Below are 19,641 nucleotides of genomic sequence, written 5' to 3'. Positions count from 1 at the left end.
GTGACATACCAAATCTCCACAAATTCCTAATGTAGTAGAGACACTAGCATGCCTTCTTTGTGATTGCATCTGGGCCGGATCCTCCGAGATGTTGACCCCCAGGAACTTGAACATTTCCAGCTGAAGGAAGACCCACTCAGGATTATACCACAGCAGGAGTGATCCATTTACGTGAAGTGTTTACTCAGTCAGGGCTATACCTGACTTCAAGCCCAAACAGCATGGTGGATATCTAACTAACCTCAGAGGTGTTCACAAACCTTCTTAGAGCACCGTCTGCTGGCTTCAGGTTGGAGATAGGTGCCAACCTTGTCAACGTTTCACACATTCTCAGTGGGTATAAGTGTTGCCCCATTGGCTTGCATGGGAGCTATTCGGTCCATCAAGTCCATGCTAACTTTTAGTCGTAGAGTTACAGAGAAAGAGCAGTGCAGGTAGATGAGTGAAGTGCTTGAGCCACGATGAGGCAAATTGGGAGATTATGAGTCATTTTTATCATATATGGGATCTGTTGAAGAGTCTGATAACAGCAGGACAGAAGCTGTACATGTTCTCAAGCTCTAATAGCTTCTGCCTGATGGGAGAGGAGAGAAGAGAGAATGACCAGGGTGGAAGGGGTCCTTGAATGGGTTAGCTGCTTTCCTGAGGCAGTGAGAAGTGTAGACGGAGACAGTGGAGGGAAAGCTGATTTGTGTGATGGACTGGGCTGTGTTCACAGCTCTCTGCAATTTCTTGTCATGTTGGGTAGAGCACCAAGCTATCCCACATAGTTTGCATTCTATGTGCCTCTGCAAAAACAGGTAAATCATCAGTGTTGTAATGTAACAACAATATGTGCACAGCAAGATTCCAGGCACAGCAAGATAGTGTTGTCTTGATCATCCATCTTAGATATCAGTGCCTGTGGGACAATATCCAATATTGGCTGAGCTGTTCCTTACAACCATGAGGACGAATGAATTCTCAATGTAATGTCCCCAATGAATGTATTTTGTTTTAGATTTTAAGGAATCTTATCCCAAATTACTCATCAGTTTACCCCCCCTCTTTTCTCCCTTCCCTGCCTCACTAAAGAAGAAGACGTACCAATGCATCAAGTGTCAGATGATCTTTCAATGCGAGTGGGACATCCAGGTTCACGTGGCCAATCATATGTTGGGTGAGTGATTTAAGGTTCTTGCCCCGGTGTGTGCAGAGTACATTGCGCGTCTGTCTGGATGATACGGAGCCTTGCTTATTAAATCTTTGAACCGCTCCATCACTGGTTGGAGATAAAGCTACTGTGTCCACCCCATCTTCTTTCCTGGGATGTAAAGTTGCTGGAAACAATGGTACACCTGTAACAAAGAGCTAGGGCAAGGGTAACTTTTCAGTAGTCATCAATTATGTGAGAGAGGGAGCGTGTGTGTGTGTGCGCGCGCGCTCTTGTACTTGTGCCTGTGTCAGCACATGCTCTCCGTACTTGTATGCATTTGCTTGCATGCCTGTGAGGATGTGCGTCGATATGAGGATATGTGCTCATGTCTTTGTGTGTGCATACCAGCTATATATGATGCAGTTGTGTCTGCTTTTGTATGTGTATGTTTTTGCACATATCTTTGTGTGTGTCAGAATTGCAATTGGTTTATTATTGTCACATGTACTGAGGTACAGTGAAAAGCCTGTATGTGTTACGGTGCACATGTGCATGCCAGTATCCTGGTCTTTGTGTGTGTACATGTCATATATATGCCTCTGTCTGTGATTTTTCTGTTTCTGTTTGTATGTTAACATACGTATCCATGTCTTTGCTGCAATCTGAGAGACTGAAATCTGGAGCCATTGGTCAAACTCATCTCCCCACCTGTTGCTGAAGGCCTGTTGTAGTGTCGCCAAACACTGTGGGGCTTTTGATGGGTTATTCCACACTTGCGTTATTGGTCAGCTGACTTAGCCCAAAGCCGATCAGTGCAACAGAGAACTGCACAACATCCATGTCAGGTGTTCAAAATGAACATTAATTTAATTTAATAAAGGTGAGTGTTGGAAGCACTCAGCATGTCAGTCAGTATCTGTGGAGAAAAACTGATCTAATTAGTCAGGCCGATGATCTCCTGTCAGAACTGGGACAAATTAGAGGGGTCCCATCGACTGTTACTGCTGTTTGGTGTTCTCATTTCTCCATTTCTCCACTGGTTCCATTCTCACCCTCTGTCACAAAGACAGTCATCTCTTTCACCATTTAATGTCTCCCCCTCTCCACTCCCTCATGACTCTTCCCCCGTGCCCTCATCCTCCTACTGCTCCCCTATGCTCAGTACGTTAATAAATAGATTCCTCCGCTTCTGATGAAAGGACGTTAACCTGTTTCTCTCACCATAGATGCTGCCTGACCTACAGGTGCAGCATTTTGCTTTCCCTGTGAATTTTTTGAACCACAGTTTGGGTCACTCATGGCAAACACGGGTGAGGGAATCAGTGCGGCCGATAAATGTAACCTCTTCCTTCTGTGTTGCTGGAGGGTGAGGATGTCCCTGTGATGTCTGTAACAGATCTGCTGTGTCTGATGTGCAGTGTGAGACGATATAGTCTGGTTCATATTTCAGAATAATTAACCAGAATTCTCTAAACTCTTTAGAAAATTAGCCAAGCGTGTAATTCAATGGAAACTCATGATGACTGATTTATTTTGGGGAAGTGGTTGCACTGTGGCTCAGTGTTTTCCATTCCAGGTCGTTGTGGTTACAATTTATACACTAGAGCTGAAAGGTCTCAAATTATATTCCAGGCCAGTACTGAGTGAGTGTTACACTCTGGGAGGGTCATTACTTAGTGAGTGTCAAACTGTGGGAGGGACAGTACTGAGTGAGCGTCAAACTGTGGGGACAGTACTGAGTGAATGTCAAATTGTGGGAGGGACAGTACTGAGTGAGTGTCACACTGTGGGAGGGACAGTACTGAGTGAGTGTCACACTGTGGGGGGGACAGTATTGAGTGAGTGTCAAACTGTGGGAGAGACAGTACTGAGTGAGTGTCAAACTGTGGGGACAGTACTGAGTGAATGTCAGATTGTGGGAGGGATAGTACTGAGTGAGTGTCACACTGTGGGGACAGTACTGAGGGAGTGTCAAACTGTGGGAGGGACAGTACTGAGTGAGTGTCACACTGTGGGAGGGACAGTATTGAGTGAGTGTCAAACTGTGGGAGGGACAGTACTGAGTGAGTGTCAAACTGTGGGGACAGTACTGAGTGAATGTCAGATTGTGGGAGGGATAGTACTGAGTGAGTGTCACACTGTGGGGACAGTACTGAGTGAGTGTCAAACTGTGGGAGGGACAGTACTGAGTGAGTGTCACACTGTGGGAGGGACAGTATTGAGTGAGTGTCAAACTGTGGGAGGGACAGTACTGAGTGAGTGTCAAACTGTGGGGACAGTACTGAGTGAATGTCAGATTGTGGGAGGGACAGTACTGAGTGAGTGTCACACTGTGGGGACAGTACTGAGTGAGTGTCAAACTGTGGGAGGGACAGTACTGAGTGAGTGTCACACTGTGGGAGGGACAGTATTGAGTGAGTGTCAAACTGTGGGAGGGACAGTACTGAGTGAGTGTCAAACTGTGGGGACAGTACTGAGTGAATGTCAGATTGTGGGAGGGACAGTACTGAGTGAGTGTCACACTGTGGGGACAGTACTGAGTGAGTGACACACTGTGGGAGGGACAGTACTGAAGGAGTGTCACACTGTGGGAGGAAAAGTACTGAGGGAGGGACACACTCTGAGAGGGGCAGTACTGAGGGAGTGTCATGCTTGGGGAGGGACAGTACCGAAGAAATGTCACACTATGGGAGGGACAGTACTGCGGAATGTCAAACTGTGGGAGGGCAGTACTGAGGGAACGTTGCAATGTGGGAGGAACAGTACTGACGGAGTATTGCACTAAGGGAAGAGGGTTAGTAGAGTGGGACTGCTACACTCTTTTGTTTAAGGTCTCTGTACACAGCTGGTAGAATTTCTAGATATTCTGTCCGTCATTTATCCCTCCCTGATCCAACATCAGCAAAGCCCAGATTTTTCTTGTAATGATTCCTTCTTCCAGATCTGTGCGTTGCTGACCAGACCAGCATTTATTACCCATCCTGAACTCCTCGTGAGAAATGTGTGGGGAGGGGTATGAGTGATCTTTGTCTCGGACCACTGCAGTCCTTCTGATGAAGGGGCTCCCACAGTGCTGTTAGGAGGAAAGAGATGGAGGCTGGTGATGAATTTCCGTGCCAGGATGTTGAGTAGCTAGGAGTGAGCCTGCAGGTGATGGTGCTTCTGTTCTCACTGCATATAGAGACTTTGTTATTGGCTTATTATTGTCTCATGCATCAAGAAATAGGGAAACACTTAGCTTTACAAGCCATCCATACAGATCAGTTCAAAACCTAAGCACTTTTGAGATATTACAAGGAAAACCAGAATAAAGTGATACAGCTACAGAGAAAATGTAGTGCAGGCAGACGATAAGGTGCAAGGTCATAATGATGTAGATCGTGAGGTCAAGATTCTGTCTTATCATACGAGGAAACTACTCAGTAGTCTTATTACAGCAGGATAGAAGCTGTCCTTGAGCTTGGTGGTACCTGCTTTCTGGCTTTCGTACTTTCTGCCCAGAGAAGGAAGGGAAAGGCATAATGTCCATAGTTGGTAGGGTCTTCAGGGTCTTTGATGATGCTGATTGCTTTACCGAGCCAGTAAGAAGTGTAGATAGAGTCCATTGAGGAGAGGCTGGTTTCTGTGATGGACAGAGGGGCCATTGCTGGAGTAGACTTGACAAGTAAATAGATTGCACATTGCCGGGTTTGGGAACTTGCTCTACACAGGCCAACTCCTGTGTTTCCTATATGGCACTGGTATGTTGGAAAGCGAAGGGCAGTGAGAAGTGTTAAAAATTCCAGGTCTGTCCTTCAGTTTGCAATACCATTTGTAAGGAAATGGATCTGCTTCTTAACAACACAGCCGTATTTCTCCGAAGTTCAGAAGGGTCAGAGTTTACTGTGTAAAATATTTGCTTGACAGGGAGAAACAGACCTGTTTCCTCTGTGACCTGGCACAGTGTAAGGGGTATGAGATTGGTCATTAATGAGTGAGAGGTATTTTGGGGCACTGGATTATTGTGGACCCTGGGAACTGGATGAGGTCAAAAATCAGCTGCAACCCTGTAAGATTGAGTGGCTAGATACAGTTGAGGGGCTGAGTGGCCTACTCCTGTTACTATTCCTTACTCCCTTGTGTCTTATAGAATTGGGGTGGCACAGTCGGTCTAATGCTGTTACAGTATGAGTGAGCCTGGTTCAACTCCCCTATGTTCTTCCTGTGATTTCACCGGCTTCCTCCAGATGCTCCAGTTTCCTCCCAGATTCCAAAAGTGTAAGGGTTAGGTTGCTGTGCGCATTTTATATTGGTGCCTGAAGCATGCTCCCAACACATCCTTGAATCTTTGGTCATTGAAACAAATGACACATTTAACTGTATTTCAATGTACATGTGACAAATATAGCTAATCATTAGATCACCTCATTGTCACTTCTGAAAGGAAGAATGGAAGTGGGATGTGGGAGCAGCTGGCTTTGTTGTGACCAGGGCTGTTCTTCCTCAAAGCAGATTCAGTGGAACTTCCATTGGGGAAAGTGATGAAGCGGGATAATTTCTGGGACTGCAGGAAGTGAGATTAGTTTGGTTTCAAAGGGTCAGGGCAGGCACGGCGAATGAATGAGATCGTCAATATCATACGCTAGACATTTACATGGATCAAGGGCTAGAGGTATGAAGAGAAATACTGGATAATTCGAACATTGTCTCAGTATTGAGTTTGAACCTCTCTACCTCTGTAAGTTCCAGACAATAGCTCTCCTAGATCCCCCTCTTGCTCACTCAGATTCCCATCTGTTTGCCTTGGGACAGCCAAGCCCCAAGCTCTGGAACTTGCTCCCTACACTTCACTGGTGAGACCACTCTTGAAGTACTGCGTGCAGCTGTGGTCACCCAGCTGTAGAAACCTGGGAGGAGTGAAGGAAAGATCCACAAGGATGTTACCAGGGGGGCTTGAGTTATAAGGAGAAGCTTGAGGGGCTGGGACTGTTTTCCCTGAAGTGACAGAGGCCGAGAGATGACCTTAAAGAGGTTTATAAAATCTTGAGATAAGGTGTGTGATCACAGTCCTTTTCCCAGGGTAGTGGTGTCCAAAACTATAGGACATAGGTTTAAGGTGGGAATTTAAAATTCTCTTGCCCTGAGAAAGGGAGAATAGTTGACAACAGACTATACGTGGTGTGTGTCTCTGTTGTCACATTGGTCCATTAAGATTCAAAAGCGAGTGTCTGTGGAAAGGGTGAGATGGAAGGAAGATCACTATTCCAGCCATTGCTTTTCTCCTGATTTCATTGCTTCTTGAAATGGCAAGCTGTAAGTGCCACAGAGCCTGAGAAATAGTGTCTCCACCATTTCTCCAGGTTTGAGAGAGACAGGAAAAAACAGAGGGAAAATACTATGGATATTGGAACTTTTAAATGAAGGGCAAAGTGTTCAGCTGCAGCTCTAGAGAGGGAAACAAGAGGTCACATATTACCCATTCTAATAAAAGGTTATTGACTTGAATAGTGTCTCCAATTATCCAGCCAATGATATCAAACAACCCCAGGCATTGTCCACCATTCAACTCTTCCAATAGTGGCAGTCAGTGCAGTTCAGAAGTCTTCCTAACTGGATTCTCATCCAGTGTTACCTTCCCTTAAACTTAATGTCTCACCATGTGTTTACTCTAATTCTTGAGTCCTTGTTAACAACCATAAAGTTTGATAAACATATAATTGCAGGGTTAATGTAATTACTTTTTATCCATTTCCAATTATAATTTTTGTCCTATGTGTCACGTGTTGCCCAAGCTTCTCATTTGTTTCTATCTTCTTACTAACTTCAACTTGGTTTAATGATGATAATTATATGTAACCTATTGTTTTTAACTGGGAAGGGTTGTGTGTAGAAGTTGGAAACAGTCCAGGGAGTTTTGAGGCCACTAAAGTGAAGTGCCACCTATAAATCTTCAAGTAATATCTCTCTCAGCCATCGGTCGGAGTACTGTGTGCAGTTCAGATCACCTCTCTAAATGTAGCATCTGACAGCGCTGGAGAGGGTGCAGAGGAAATCCACCAGGACCTCGCTGGGGATGGAGTGTTTCAGTTATAAAGAGAGACTGGAGAGGTTGCCTCTGTTCACCCTGGAGCAGAGGAGGTTAAGAGGGGAAATCATGAAGGTATGGAGGGGGTAGACTACAGATAACCTCTCCCCATATCAGAGATAAATAAAACTAAAAACATAGATTTAGCATGCGGGGAAGGGAGTTAGGGGAATACCATCTTCACCCAGAGAGTGGTGAGTATCTGGACCACAGAGCTGGAGAGAGTGATGGAAGCAGAGTCACTGACAGCATTTGAAAGCTATCTAGACCAGCCCTTTGAATCAGATTTTTTATCACTGCTTACATGTCGTGAAATTTGTTGCTTTGCGGCAGCAGTACAGTGCAATGGCATAAAATCACTGTAAATTACTAAACAAAATCGTGCACAAAAAGGAACAATGAGGTACAACCCTCTGCAGTCTCTTGCAACCTTGTGCATTGGAGCCTCCATAACAGGCAGTAATGCAACCAGTCAGCATGATCTCCCCATACATTTGTAGAAATTTGTAAGGATTTACAATAATTACTAATGAATCACCAAGACACGGAGGCCTACAGGCCAGGTGCTGGAGGATGAGATGGATATGGATGGGTGCCCACTGGTCAGCGTGGATGTAGTAGATCGGCTGGCCTGTATGACTCTAATACTCTATGACACTAATTCTATCTGTGCCAACTTTAGGAGGGGAGAGGCCAGGATTGGTTCTACAGCGTGGGATGGAAGGGGAAACTCGCAGTCCGAGACCATATAAAGGTAGATCTCTATCCATCTATCTATCTAGCTGTCTGTCTATCTATTGGGCTGTCTCTTCTTTCCATGCCTCTACCTGCCTTTGCTGTATGAAGTTTGTTTAATGGAAGTAGGATTCGCTCATCGCTGCTCTCATAACAAAGTACATATTCAGGAAATGAGGACTGAAATCCTTAGCCAGATTTGGTTTTAGAAAGGCGATTTTCAGTGCCATTCCCTTCCTGAGCAATAAGGCTTCATTCCCTCCACTGCCAGATTTCTGAACGGTTCATGAACCCATGAACACTACCTCGTTATTCCTTTTTTTTGCACTAGTTATTTTGTAATGCATAGCAATTTTGTCTTTGCACTGTAGGGCTGCTGCAAACCAACAGAATTTCACATTGTGTAGGTCACTGAAACTAAAAGAAAGGTCATAAAGACACACTATGAATCTAGGTGGAGAGGGTCAGAGGCTTTAAATTCCTTGGTGCTAACATATCAGAAGTTCTGTCCTGGGGTCAGCACACAAAGAAGGCATGACAATGCCTCTACTTCTTAAAAGTTTGCATAGATCTGACATATCACTAAGAATTTTGATAAACTTCTATAGCTGCACAGTGCGAAGTTTCCTAAATGGTTGCATCATATGGAAACACCAATGCCCAGGAATAAAAAAGACTACAGAAAGTGGTGGATAAAGCCCAGTTCGATACAGGCAAAGCCAGACATCCCACCCTGCAAAAACTCATTTCAGGGAGGTAGCACCATCAATTTGCGGGAGACTTCTGGGAGAGGTGGGATGTCTGCAACAGAGTAGCTCCTTAGCAGCCAGCCAGCTAGTTTAAATAATGTTAGCTATGCTAATGAATGAATGACACCTGTTAAAATCACCTCAACATGCCTTTTACATTTTAACCCACCATGGGCAATAGAAAAGTCACTGTTGCAAACAATGCGTCGAGCAACGCTGTCATTATTTTTGACCCCTATTAGGCAGGGGTACACTTTAGGGTAGTCTGGGGTGACGTATGATTTATATTTTCTTTTTTTGGAGCACTCTCCCATGGCGCTCTCTCTCTCTCTCTCTCTCTCTCTCTCCCTCTCGTGCTCGCTCGCGCTCTCTCTCTCTCTCGCTTGATCTCGCGCTTTCTCACTCGCTCTCGCTTGCTTTCTCTCTCGCTCGCTCTCTCGTGGTCACTCTCGCGCTTTCTTGCGCGCTCTTGCTCGCTTTCTCTCTCTCGCTTGCTCTTGCTCTCTCTCGTGGTTGCTCTCGCGCTCTCTCGCTCGCTCGCTCTCAAAAAAATTGATTTCTGTGACATTGTATATAATTTCCAGGCATCAAGGAGCCACTATTAATATGCGGGAGACTCCCGGAACTTCCGGGAGAGGTGGGATGTCTGCAAAGCCCTCCTCACCATTAAGCACATTTAAATAGAGCACTGCCACAAGTAAGCAGCATCTATCATCAAAGGCCCCCACCGTCCAGGCCATAATCTCTTCTTGCTGCTACCATTAGGCAGGAGGTACAGAACCCTTAGGTCCCACATCACTAGGTTCAGGAACAGGCTCCTGAAGTGGCGTGGATAACTTCATTCACCACTACTCTGAACTGATTACACAACCTATAGACTCACATTCCCACATTCAAGGGCTCTTTACAACTCAGGTTCTCAGTATTGTATTTATTTGCACGGTTTGTCTTGTGCACATTGGTTGTTTGTCAGTTTGTGTCTGTTTATGCATAGCTTTTCAAAAAATTCTATTGTGTTTCTTCATTCCTGTAAATGCCCGCAAATGAATCTCAAGTAATATATAGTGAATGACCAGCAACAACAAATTTATACTAATCCTGAATTAATCCAGTTTTATTCTCCTCACATTTCCATCAGCTTCCACAGATTCAACAGCTTACCTGCACACTAGGGGCAATTTAAAGCAGATAGCTAAACCACCTACCTGCTTGTCTTTTGGACGTGGAAGGAAACCGGAGCCTCTGTCTGGCCTGTTGAGCCTTCTCCGCCATTCAATAAAATCATGGCTGATCTGGCTATGGACTCAGCTCCAACTGACTGCCTTTTCCCCAGAATTCTTAATTCTCCTCCGCTGCAGCAACCTAACTGTGTCGTAAATGTATTTAATAAGGTGGCTTCTACGGCTTCCATGGTCAGAGAACGTCACAGATTCACTATTAACTCAGAAAAGCATTTTCCCCTGATCTCATCCTATGTTTTCTCTCTCAGATCTTGAGGCTATGTCCTCTAGTTCCAGTCTCACTCACCAGTGGAAACAACTTTTCTGCTTCTATCTTATCTAATGCTTTTATAATTTTATATGTTTCTATAAGATGTCCTTCCATTCTTCTAAATCCTAGAATGGTGCATTGATAAGGTAAATGTTCAATATCATCGTAACCTCAGTACTAATCAACAAGCTCCAAAACCTGGGTCTCTGTACCTCCCTCTGCAACTGCATTCTTGACTTCCTCACCAGGAGACCACAGTCCCTATGGGTCAGAAATAACATCTTCTCCTCGGTGACAATCAACGAGGACGAACCTCAAGGACGCATGCTTAGCCCACTGCTCTGCTCACTACATCCACGACCGTGTGGCTAGACACATCTCAAATGCCATTTATAAATATGATGATGACACAACTATTGTTGGTAGAATTTTAGATGGTGATGAGGTGGATTTGAGATAGATTAATTGTAACACTAAATGTTACAAGGACCAAGGAGTTGATTGTGGACTTCAGGAAGGGGAATACAAAGAACCACACAGAAGTCCTCAAAGAGATCAGCAATGGAAAGTGTGAGCAGTTTCAAGTTCTTAGGAGTCAACATCTCTGAAGATCTATCCTGGGCCCAACATGCTGATGTAATCACAAAGTAGGCACGACAGTGGCTATATTTCATTAGGAGGTTGAGGAGAATTGCTATGACACCAAAGATGCTCGCAGATTTCTGCAGATGTACCATGGAGAGTATTCTGTCTGGTTGCATCATCTTCTGGTATGGAGAGGCCACTGCACAGGATCGGAAAAAGCTGCAGAAGGTTGTGAACTTAGCCACCTCCATCACAGGCACTAGAATCCTCAGCTTCAAGGACATAGAGTCATAGAGAATTACAGCACAGAAACAGACCCTTCAGCCCATCTAGTCCATGCCAAAACCATTTACACTGCCTACTCCCATCGATCTGCACTGAGACCATATCCCTTTATATCCCTACTATCCATGTACCTATCCAAACTTCTCTTAAACATTGAAATTGAGCTTGCATGCACCATTTGTGCTGACATTTCTTTCCTCACTCTCACAACCCTCTGAGTGAAGAAGTTCCTCCTCGTGTTCCCCTTAAACTTCTCACTTTTCACTCTTAACCCATGACCTCTGCTTGTAGTCCCCCCACCCAACTTTAGTGGAAGCAGCCCACTTGCATTTACCCTACCTATACCCCTCATAATTTTGTACAACTCTATCAAATCTCCTCCCAATCTTCTGTGTTCTAAAGAAAACAGTCCTAGTCGATTCAATCTTTCCTTATAACTCAGGTCCTCCAGACTCGGCAACAACCTTGTGAATTTTCTCTGTACTCTTTCAACCTTGTTTATATCTTTCCTGTAGCATAACAATGCTCCAAATTAGGCCCCACAAACATCTTATACAACTTCAACGTAACATCCCATCTCCTGTACTCAATACATTGATTTCTGAAGGCCAAGGAGCCAGAAGCTTTCTTTATGACCCTATCTACCTGTGATGCCACTTTCAATGAATTATGGACCTGTATTCCCAGATCCCTTTGTTCTACTGCACTCTGCAGTGCCCTACCATTCACTGTGTAAGACCTACTCTGGTTGGCCCTTACAAAGTGCAAAACCTCACACTTGTCTGCACTAAATTCCATCTGCCATTTTTCAAGCTGTTTTTCCAGCTGATGCAGATCCCTTTGCAAGCCATGATAGCCTTCCTCACTGCCCACTACACCCCCAGTCTTGGTGTCATCCACAAATTTGCTGATCTAGTTAACCACATTATCAACCAGATCATTGATGTAGATAACAAACAACAACAGACCCAGCTGCAGTACATCGCTAGTCACAGGCCTCCAGTCAGAGAGGCAACCCTCTACTACCATCCTCTGGCTTCTCCCACAGAGCCTATGTCTAATCCCATTTACTACCTCATCCTGAATACTGAGCGACTGAGCCTTCTTGACCAGCCTCCTATGCGGGACCTTGTCAAATACCTTACTCAAGTCCATGTAGACAACATCCACTGCCTTGCCTTCATCCATTTTCCTGGTAACTTCCTCAAAAAGCTCTATAAGGTTAGTCAGACATGACCTACCACGCACAAAGCCATGCTGACTATCCTTAATCAGTCCATGTCTATCTAAATACTTATATATCTGATCCCTTAGAATACCTTCCAATAACTTTCCCACAACTGATGTCAGACTCACTGACCTATAATTTCCTGGTTTATTTTTACAGGCTTTCTTAAACAGCAGTACAACACTGGCTATTTTCTAACCCTTTGGTACGTCTCTTGTCACTAAGGAAGTTTTAAATATCTCTACCAGGGCCCGGGCAGTTTCTTGCCTCTCGTAGGGCCCAAGGGAACAGCTTGTCAGGCCCCGGGGATTTATGGACCCTGATTTGCCTTGGGGTAGCAAACACTTACTCCTCTGTAATCTGTACAGGGTCCATGAAGTTAACGCCGCTTTGCCTCACTTCTATAGACTCTGTATCCATCTCCCGAGTAAATACAGATGCAAAGAATTCATTTAAGATCTCCCTCATCTGTTTTGGCTCCATTCTTGTCTTCCAGAGGACCAATTATGTCCCTTGCAATCTGTTTGCTCTTAAAAAGTCATCTTGAAAACGCAATGCTTCAAAAAGGTGACATCCATCACTAAGGAACCCCACCACCCAGGACATGCCGTCTCCTCAGGAAGGAGGTACACAAGCCTCAATGCTTTAGGAACAGCTTCTCACCATCAGATTTTAAATGGACATGAACACATGTACACTTCCTCAATATTTTTCCCTCTCTTTTTTGCACTAATTTAATTTATTTTTAAAATCTATTTCTTAATTATAATTTATAGTTTTTTTAACATTATGTGTTGCAGTATCCTACTGCTGCAGAACAACAAGCTTCACAACATATGCCAGTGATATTAAACCTTATTCTGATTAATTTTCTGATAAGAAGTAAGTTCTTCTGTTCATGAGAATATACTGTAAATACCATTGCTATAAGTTTGTTCAACGACTGGGCATCCTATAGTGTGGTAACCAAATCCTTCCCATCCCAACAAAACAAGAATCAATATGATAGAGCACCCTCCACTCACCTGGGTAGAGTGCAGATCCAAAGCTCCCCAAATTGCCTGCTTACCACTAACCGTTCATATCCCACCACTGGTGCATGCTGTCTGTAGTTGTTCCATCTACAAAATGCACTGCAGTTACTTGCATAGGCTAATCCGACAGCACCTCTCGAATCACTGTCAGAGCTGTAGGGACATGGGGGCAGGCTCCCTTCCAAGTCACACATTACCCCATCAGTGGGTCTCAATCCTGGAACTTCCTCCCCTACAGCACCTTCACTGGACATGGCAAGGTCCACTGCGGTGGCATATGGGCTGCTTACCACCAGCTTCCCCAGCTCCATTATCAGTGTGGAGTTCAGTGCCAGCCCGGCCAGCATTGTCAAGTTCCTGGAAAAAACCTGTAATGCTTTTAACAAGAGCTTGGCACTCAGCTTTGATGCTTTGCAATGATGTTTCAATCTGACGTAAATGGTGTTTCTGTATAAAACTAATTAATAAAGTCGTAGACTCATACAACATGAAAACAGGCCCTTTGGCCCAACTGGTCCATGCTGACCAAGATACCCCATCTAAGCTAGTCCCATTTGCCAATACTTGGGGCATAACCTTTCCAACTGTCTTTTAAATGTTGTTACTGTACATGCTTCAACCACTTCCTCTAGCGGCTCATTTCACATACTGATTACCCTCTTTGTGAAAAAGTTGCCTCTCAGGTTCCTATTAAACCTTTCCGCTCGCACCTTAAACCTATGCCCTTTAACTCTTAATTCCCTAACACTGGGAAAAAGACTGTGTGTTTTCCCAGTCTATGCTATGATTTCATACAATCACCTCAAGTCTCCTATTATGCTCCGAAGAGGAAAGTCCTAGCCTGTTCAATCTTCCCCTGTAACTCACTCCATAAGTCCTGGCAACATCCTTTTAAATCTTTTCAGCACTCTTTCCAGTTTAATAACGCTTTTGTAATAGCAGGGCGACAGACACCTTTGGCTCCTGAGCTGTTCCTTTCTTTTGGAAGTGTGGGTCTGACGCAGAGACATTAACTCTGAGTCTCGTTGCGATGCCAAGTGAGGCAGACATGGCAAAAATAAACCCTGAAGTATTCTCGAATTGCAGCGATGCTTTAATCATAGTCAGCATGTTGCTATTAGGAATCTTAATTAAAGGGTGACCCACGGGATTATAATTTCACAATATTGATGTTTGCTCTGTAGATACCTTCAGGGACTTACCAAAAGAAATTTGTAGATTTATGAAATGCAGCTACTGGCAAAGGAACATAATATTTGACAGCTGGTGTAAAAAGGAAAATAGTGAAATTTGCTGTGTGTCTATTGGGAGGATTTCTTTAAAAAACTGTGGAAAATTAGCTTTATGTCCCAGTGCTTGATATGAAAAAAAGATGTTTCTGATGTTTCAAAGAGTTTATACCTTGTGTGGTCATGCAACGTGATTGGAATCTGGAAAGAGTCTTTTAACACTTAAAGCACCTTCGAATGTTATAGGGGCCATTTGGCCCTGCTGTCTATTCTGCCAGTCAGAACTATCACAGCTGAGTTGATCTTCGTCTCTGCTCTACTTTCCCAGAGCTCTCGACTTGCTCTCAGACTTAAATCTTGACTCTCTTCTCCTTTACAAACATGAGAAAATCTGCAGATGCTGGAAATCCAAAACGACACACACAAAATGCTGAAGGAACTCAGCAGGCCAGGCAGCATCTATGGAAAACAGTAAGCAGTCGATGCTTGGGGCCGAGACCCTTCGAAGGGTCTCGGTTTAAACGTTGACTGTTTACTCTTTTCCATTGATGCTGCCAGGCCTGCTGTGTTCCTCCAGCATGTCATGTGTGTCTCTCCTCCTTGAATACATTGACTGCCTCCTCCACCACAGATCTTTGAAGAAGGGAACTTCAGATATTCACAACAGTCTGGGATGAGAAATTCCTCCTGATCTCCATTGGATTGCCTCATTACAGGACAGAGTGGGAGGCTTTGGAGAGGGTGCAGAACAGTTTTATCGAGATGCTGCCTGGATTAGAGGGTATGAACTAGAAGGAGAAGTTGAACAAGCTTGTTTACTCTGGTGTAGCAGAGGCTGCTGGTATCATTTTATAATACATGAGGGCATGCGTTTGAGATGAGAGGGTTAAGTTCAAAGGAGATATGCAGATTAAGTTTTTTGCACGGAGAGGTGGGTGTACAGAATGGGCTGCCAGGGATGGTGGTGGAGGCAGATGCAGTAGAGATGATTAAGAGGCTGTTAGATAGGCACAGGGATATGGAACATGTAGAATGGATGAGGTATCATTTATTAGTTTGGTACAAAATCATAGGCTGAAGGGCCTGTCTGCAGTATTGTTCCTATGTCCCTATCTTAAATAGAGTCTGTGGTGGCCAGTGCTATCATGTTTGCTGTTGTGTGCTGGGGCAGCAGGCTGAGGGTAGCAGACACCGACAGAATCAACAAACTCATTCGTAAGGCCAGTGATGTTGTTGGGATGGAACTAGACTCTCACGGTGGTGCCTGAAAAGAGGATGCTGTCTAAGTTGCATGCCATCTTGGACAATGTCTCCCATCCACTACATAATGTACTGGGTGGACACAGGAGTACATTCAGCCAGAGACTCATTCCACCGAGATACAGCACTGAGCATCATAGGAAGTCATTCCTGCCTGTGGCCAACAAACTTTACAACTCCTCCCTTGGAGGGTCAGACACCCTGAGCCAATAGGCTGGTCCTGGACTTATTTCCATCTGGCATAATTTACATATTATTATTTAATTATTTATGGTTTTATATTGCTATATTTATACAATATTCTTGGTTGGTGCAACTGTAATGAAAACCAATTTCCCTCAGGATCAATAAAGTATGTCTATCTAGCTATCTAAATGGACTGCCACTTTGCTCTAAAACTCTACCCCCTGCTCTAGGTACTCCCTCAAGGGTAACATCCTTCAGCACCCTTCCTGTCAGTCACCCTTATAATCTGATTTTTCAATAAGACCAACCATTATTCTCCAATATCCCATTCAATATAGACCCATTCTCCACATCCTTGCCTCTTTAAACAGTCTCTCTAATCCAGGAATTTATGAAGTAAATCTTGATCATTTGCTTAGTGTTGTAAATTGGTAAATTGCTTCAATATTGTCACAAGTACAAGATAAACTTTTGTTTATCTTGTACATGTGACAATATTTCCATACGAAGTACGTTGAGGTCATAAAAATAGAAACAGAGTGCATAATAAAGTGTTTCGGCTACAGTGAAAATTCAGTGCAGGTAAATGACTAATGTCCCGTGGCCATGATGAGGTAGATGGTGAGGTCAAGAGTCCATCAAATAAAAGGTCAATTTAAGAGACTGTTATCAGTGGGATGGGAGCTATCCCTGATCCTGGTGGTACATGTTCTTGAGCTTTTGTATCTCCTGCCCACTGTGAGGGGGTGGGGAGTGAAGAGTGAATAACCAGGGTGGGATGGGTTTGTGAGCTGCTTTCCAAAAGCAGTGGAGTCTGCATCATATCCAAGTATATTCCTACTTAAATGAGTACAAAATTCTATGCAGTGCTCCAGGTGTGGTCTCAACATTTTCATGTACCGATGCAGTGAGATTTCACAATCCCATTTGCAATGAAGTTCAACATTCCAGTTCCCTCCCTAATTGCCCACATGTTAACTTTGCATACAGGATATCCTGATCACCCTATCCTGTAGAATTCTGTAGTCTCTGCAGTTCTCAGCTTTTCTATTCTCCCTCACACTTCCCTAAATTATATTCCATCTGACAACTGTGGCTCAACCTCACTTTATAGCTTTGTAAACTCGATACTGTCTCCTCACAATTTGCTTTCCCATCAACCATTGTATCCTAAGTGATTGTGGCTACGACCTACCCTGTCCTTTCCAGTGAAAGGGGCATTGAGCTCACTGGCCTTCAGTTAGGGCGTTGAGAACAGGAGTCGGTAGGTTATGTTACAGCTGTACAAGTTGTCGGTGAGGCCACACATGGTGTACTGTACACACTTCTAGTTACCCTGCAATAGGAAATATGTGGTTAAAAGGGAAAAGATTTACAAGGCTGTTGTCAGGACTGGAGGGCCTGAGTTATCGAGAGAGGTTGGCCAGGCTAAGTCTTTATTCCTTAGAACAAAGGAAAATGAGGGGTGAACTCATAAAAATGTTTAAAATTATGAGAAGCATAGATAAAACCTTTTCCCCAGAGTAGGAGAGTCCAAAATTAGGGACATAGATTTTGGGTGAGAGGGGAAAGATTTAAAAGCGACATTGTAGGATTTTGTGAATAAAACATGCGAGAGTCGTTTTATGTGCTGAACAAAAGCCCTTTACTTCCATTACGAATGAAACAAAGGCAGTTGCCTTACACTGATATCATTACTTCAGACACCTTCTCTTAAAGTGACCACAACAATTCAATGATGGAGTTTGTGAGTTATGTAGAACAGTTTCTGTTATGAAAAATATGTGTCATCTGTCAACCATTGCATTACCCCTACAACAGGATGGGCTGGTGAGAATATGGAGACAGCTGCCAGAGGAAGTATTTGAGACAGGTACAAGAATATCATTTAGGAACCATTTTGATAGGTATGTGGAGGGGCAGAGCTTATAGTCATATAGGCTGAACGCAGAAAACTTTGACCAGCTGGTCAGCATGAAATGGTTAGGCTGAAGTCCTTACTGTTGCATTGTTCTATTAATTTATTGATGAAGCCCAGAAATACCAACCATTTTCTGAGCCTGCACTCACTCCCACAATATCCCTTAGCTCCTTTTACTCTATATCGTTTCTCATTTTTCCTACCAAGCTGGCGTTACTCTGCGATATACTTCATCTGCCATGTGACTGCCCATTCCACCAACCTGCTGCCATCTATCACTGCCCTGGCCACAGTTCACAACACCGCCAAGCTTGGGTCATCTGCAAATTTAGATACAGTGGCTTTCACCCTCGTCTTGATCATGGAAATTGATTAAAGAAGTACTGATACCATCACCAGTTCCTGTGGACTACTATTATTAAACACTTCCATAAGGCCGCTGGGAATTCATACTGCATCACTGGTCTATCCTCACCTGGAGTATTGTGTTCAATTTGGTGGACACATTCAAGGCAGGATTTAAAGGTGTTAATCAGAGCTTAAAGGAATGGTTTCTGGGATGAGGAACTACAGTTACAGATATAGATTAAGGAAACCAGCTGTTTCTTTGGAGAAGTGAAGGCTAAGGGGAGCAGCCTTCTCTTCAAAGAAGTATGCAAGTCGATGAGGGTCAAGATGGAATGGATGGTGAAGGTTGTTCCGATTGGTGAAAGGGTCAAGAATTGGAGGGTATAGATACAAAATAAAGGAAAAGAATTCAGCGTGATGTGGGGGTAATATTTTCCCACCGCAAATGGTGGGAATCAGAATGCATCACCTTCAGTTGTGGTGGAGCCAGATTCCACGATGACTCTCAAGAGGGAGCTGGGTAAACACAGAGAGGAGGAGAATTTGCAGGGCATCAGAGAAGAAATCAGGGCTTGGAACTAGTGAATTGTTCAGATAGAGAGCCAGTATGGGAATTGTGGGCAGAACAGCTTTGTTCTTTGCTGTAATTGTTTTATGATTGTAGATGATACAAAAAATGTCTCTATAGTGATAATGAGGAGGGAATAGTTAGACTGAAGGAGGAAAGAAATAGTCTGGTCATTTGGGCAAAAAATTACTAAATACAAATTAACTCAGAGCAGCGTGAAGTGGAAATAAAAAAGTCAAAGTCAAGTTTATTGTTGTACACACAAGTAGTTTCATGCACAGGTGATGAAAGTGGACACTGTTCAGAGACACTAGAGATTCTGCAGGTGCTGGAAATCTTGAACAACACGCACGCAAAGCTGGAGGAACTCAGCAGGTCAGGCAGCATCTATGGAGGGAAATAAACAGTTAATGTCTATGGCCAGGATCTGTCATCAGCATCCTGATGAAGGGTCTCAGCCCACAACATTAGCTGTTTGTTTCCCTCTATTGATGCTGCCTGACCTGCCGAGCTCCTCCAGCACTGTATGTCATTTGATCATGGTGTTGCTATACTGGGGTGGTGATTAGAGTTGCACCAGTTGGTTCAAAAACTGAATGGTTACAGAGAAGTAGCTGTCCCCGAAACTGGTGGTGTGGGACTTCAGACTTCTATGCCTCCTGCCGATGGCAGCGACGAGAAGATGGCGTGGCCTGTGGATGGTGAGGATCTTTGATGATGGATGCTGCCTTCTTGAAGTAGCACATTTAGATAGGTGCAACAGGGCAAGGGAATGTACTCGAAATGGGAGAATACTGAGAGGTGTAGAGAAAGAGACATCTGA

General features: G+C 44.0%; 1 protein-coding gene across 7 annotated transcripts in view; it reads left to right on the top strand.

The window, feature by feature from the left end:
* Positions 1-19,641, top strand: part of LOC140197538 (zinc finger protein 521-like) — a 484,469-nt gene that overhangs the window by 235,148 nt on the left and 229,680 nt on the right. For 5 of the 7 annotated variants that reach the window (XM_072257604.1, XM_072257660.1, XM_072257651.1 and 2 more), the window contains 2 exons: positions 1,075-1,159; positions 7,882-7,953. In XM_072257604.1, coding sequence (XP_072113705.1) covers positions 1,075-1,159; positions 7,882-7,953 — 157 coding nt within the window. The remainder of the gene's footprint in view (positions 1-1,074; positions 1,160-7,881; positions 7,954-19,641) is intronic. The other 2 variants (XM_072257613.1, XM_072257621.1) reach the window with 2 other exon arrangements.

This window comes from Mobula birostris, chromosome 1, assembly GCF_030028105.1.
Source record: "Mobula birostris isolate sMobBir1 chromosome 1, sMobBir1.hap1, whole genome shotgun sequence".
In the NCBI taxonomy this organism is placed as follows: domain Eukaryota; kingdom Metazoa; phylum Chordata; class Chondrichthyes; order Myliobatiformes; family Myliobatidae; genus Mobula; species Mobula birostris.
Note: the sequence above shows the minus strand (reverse complement) of the source record. Positions and strands in the feature narration are given on the sequence as shown.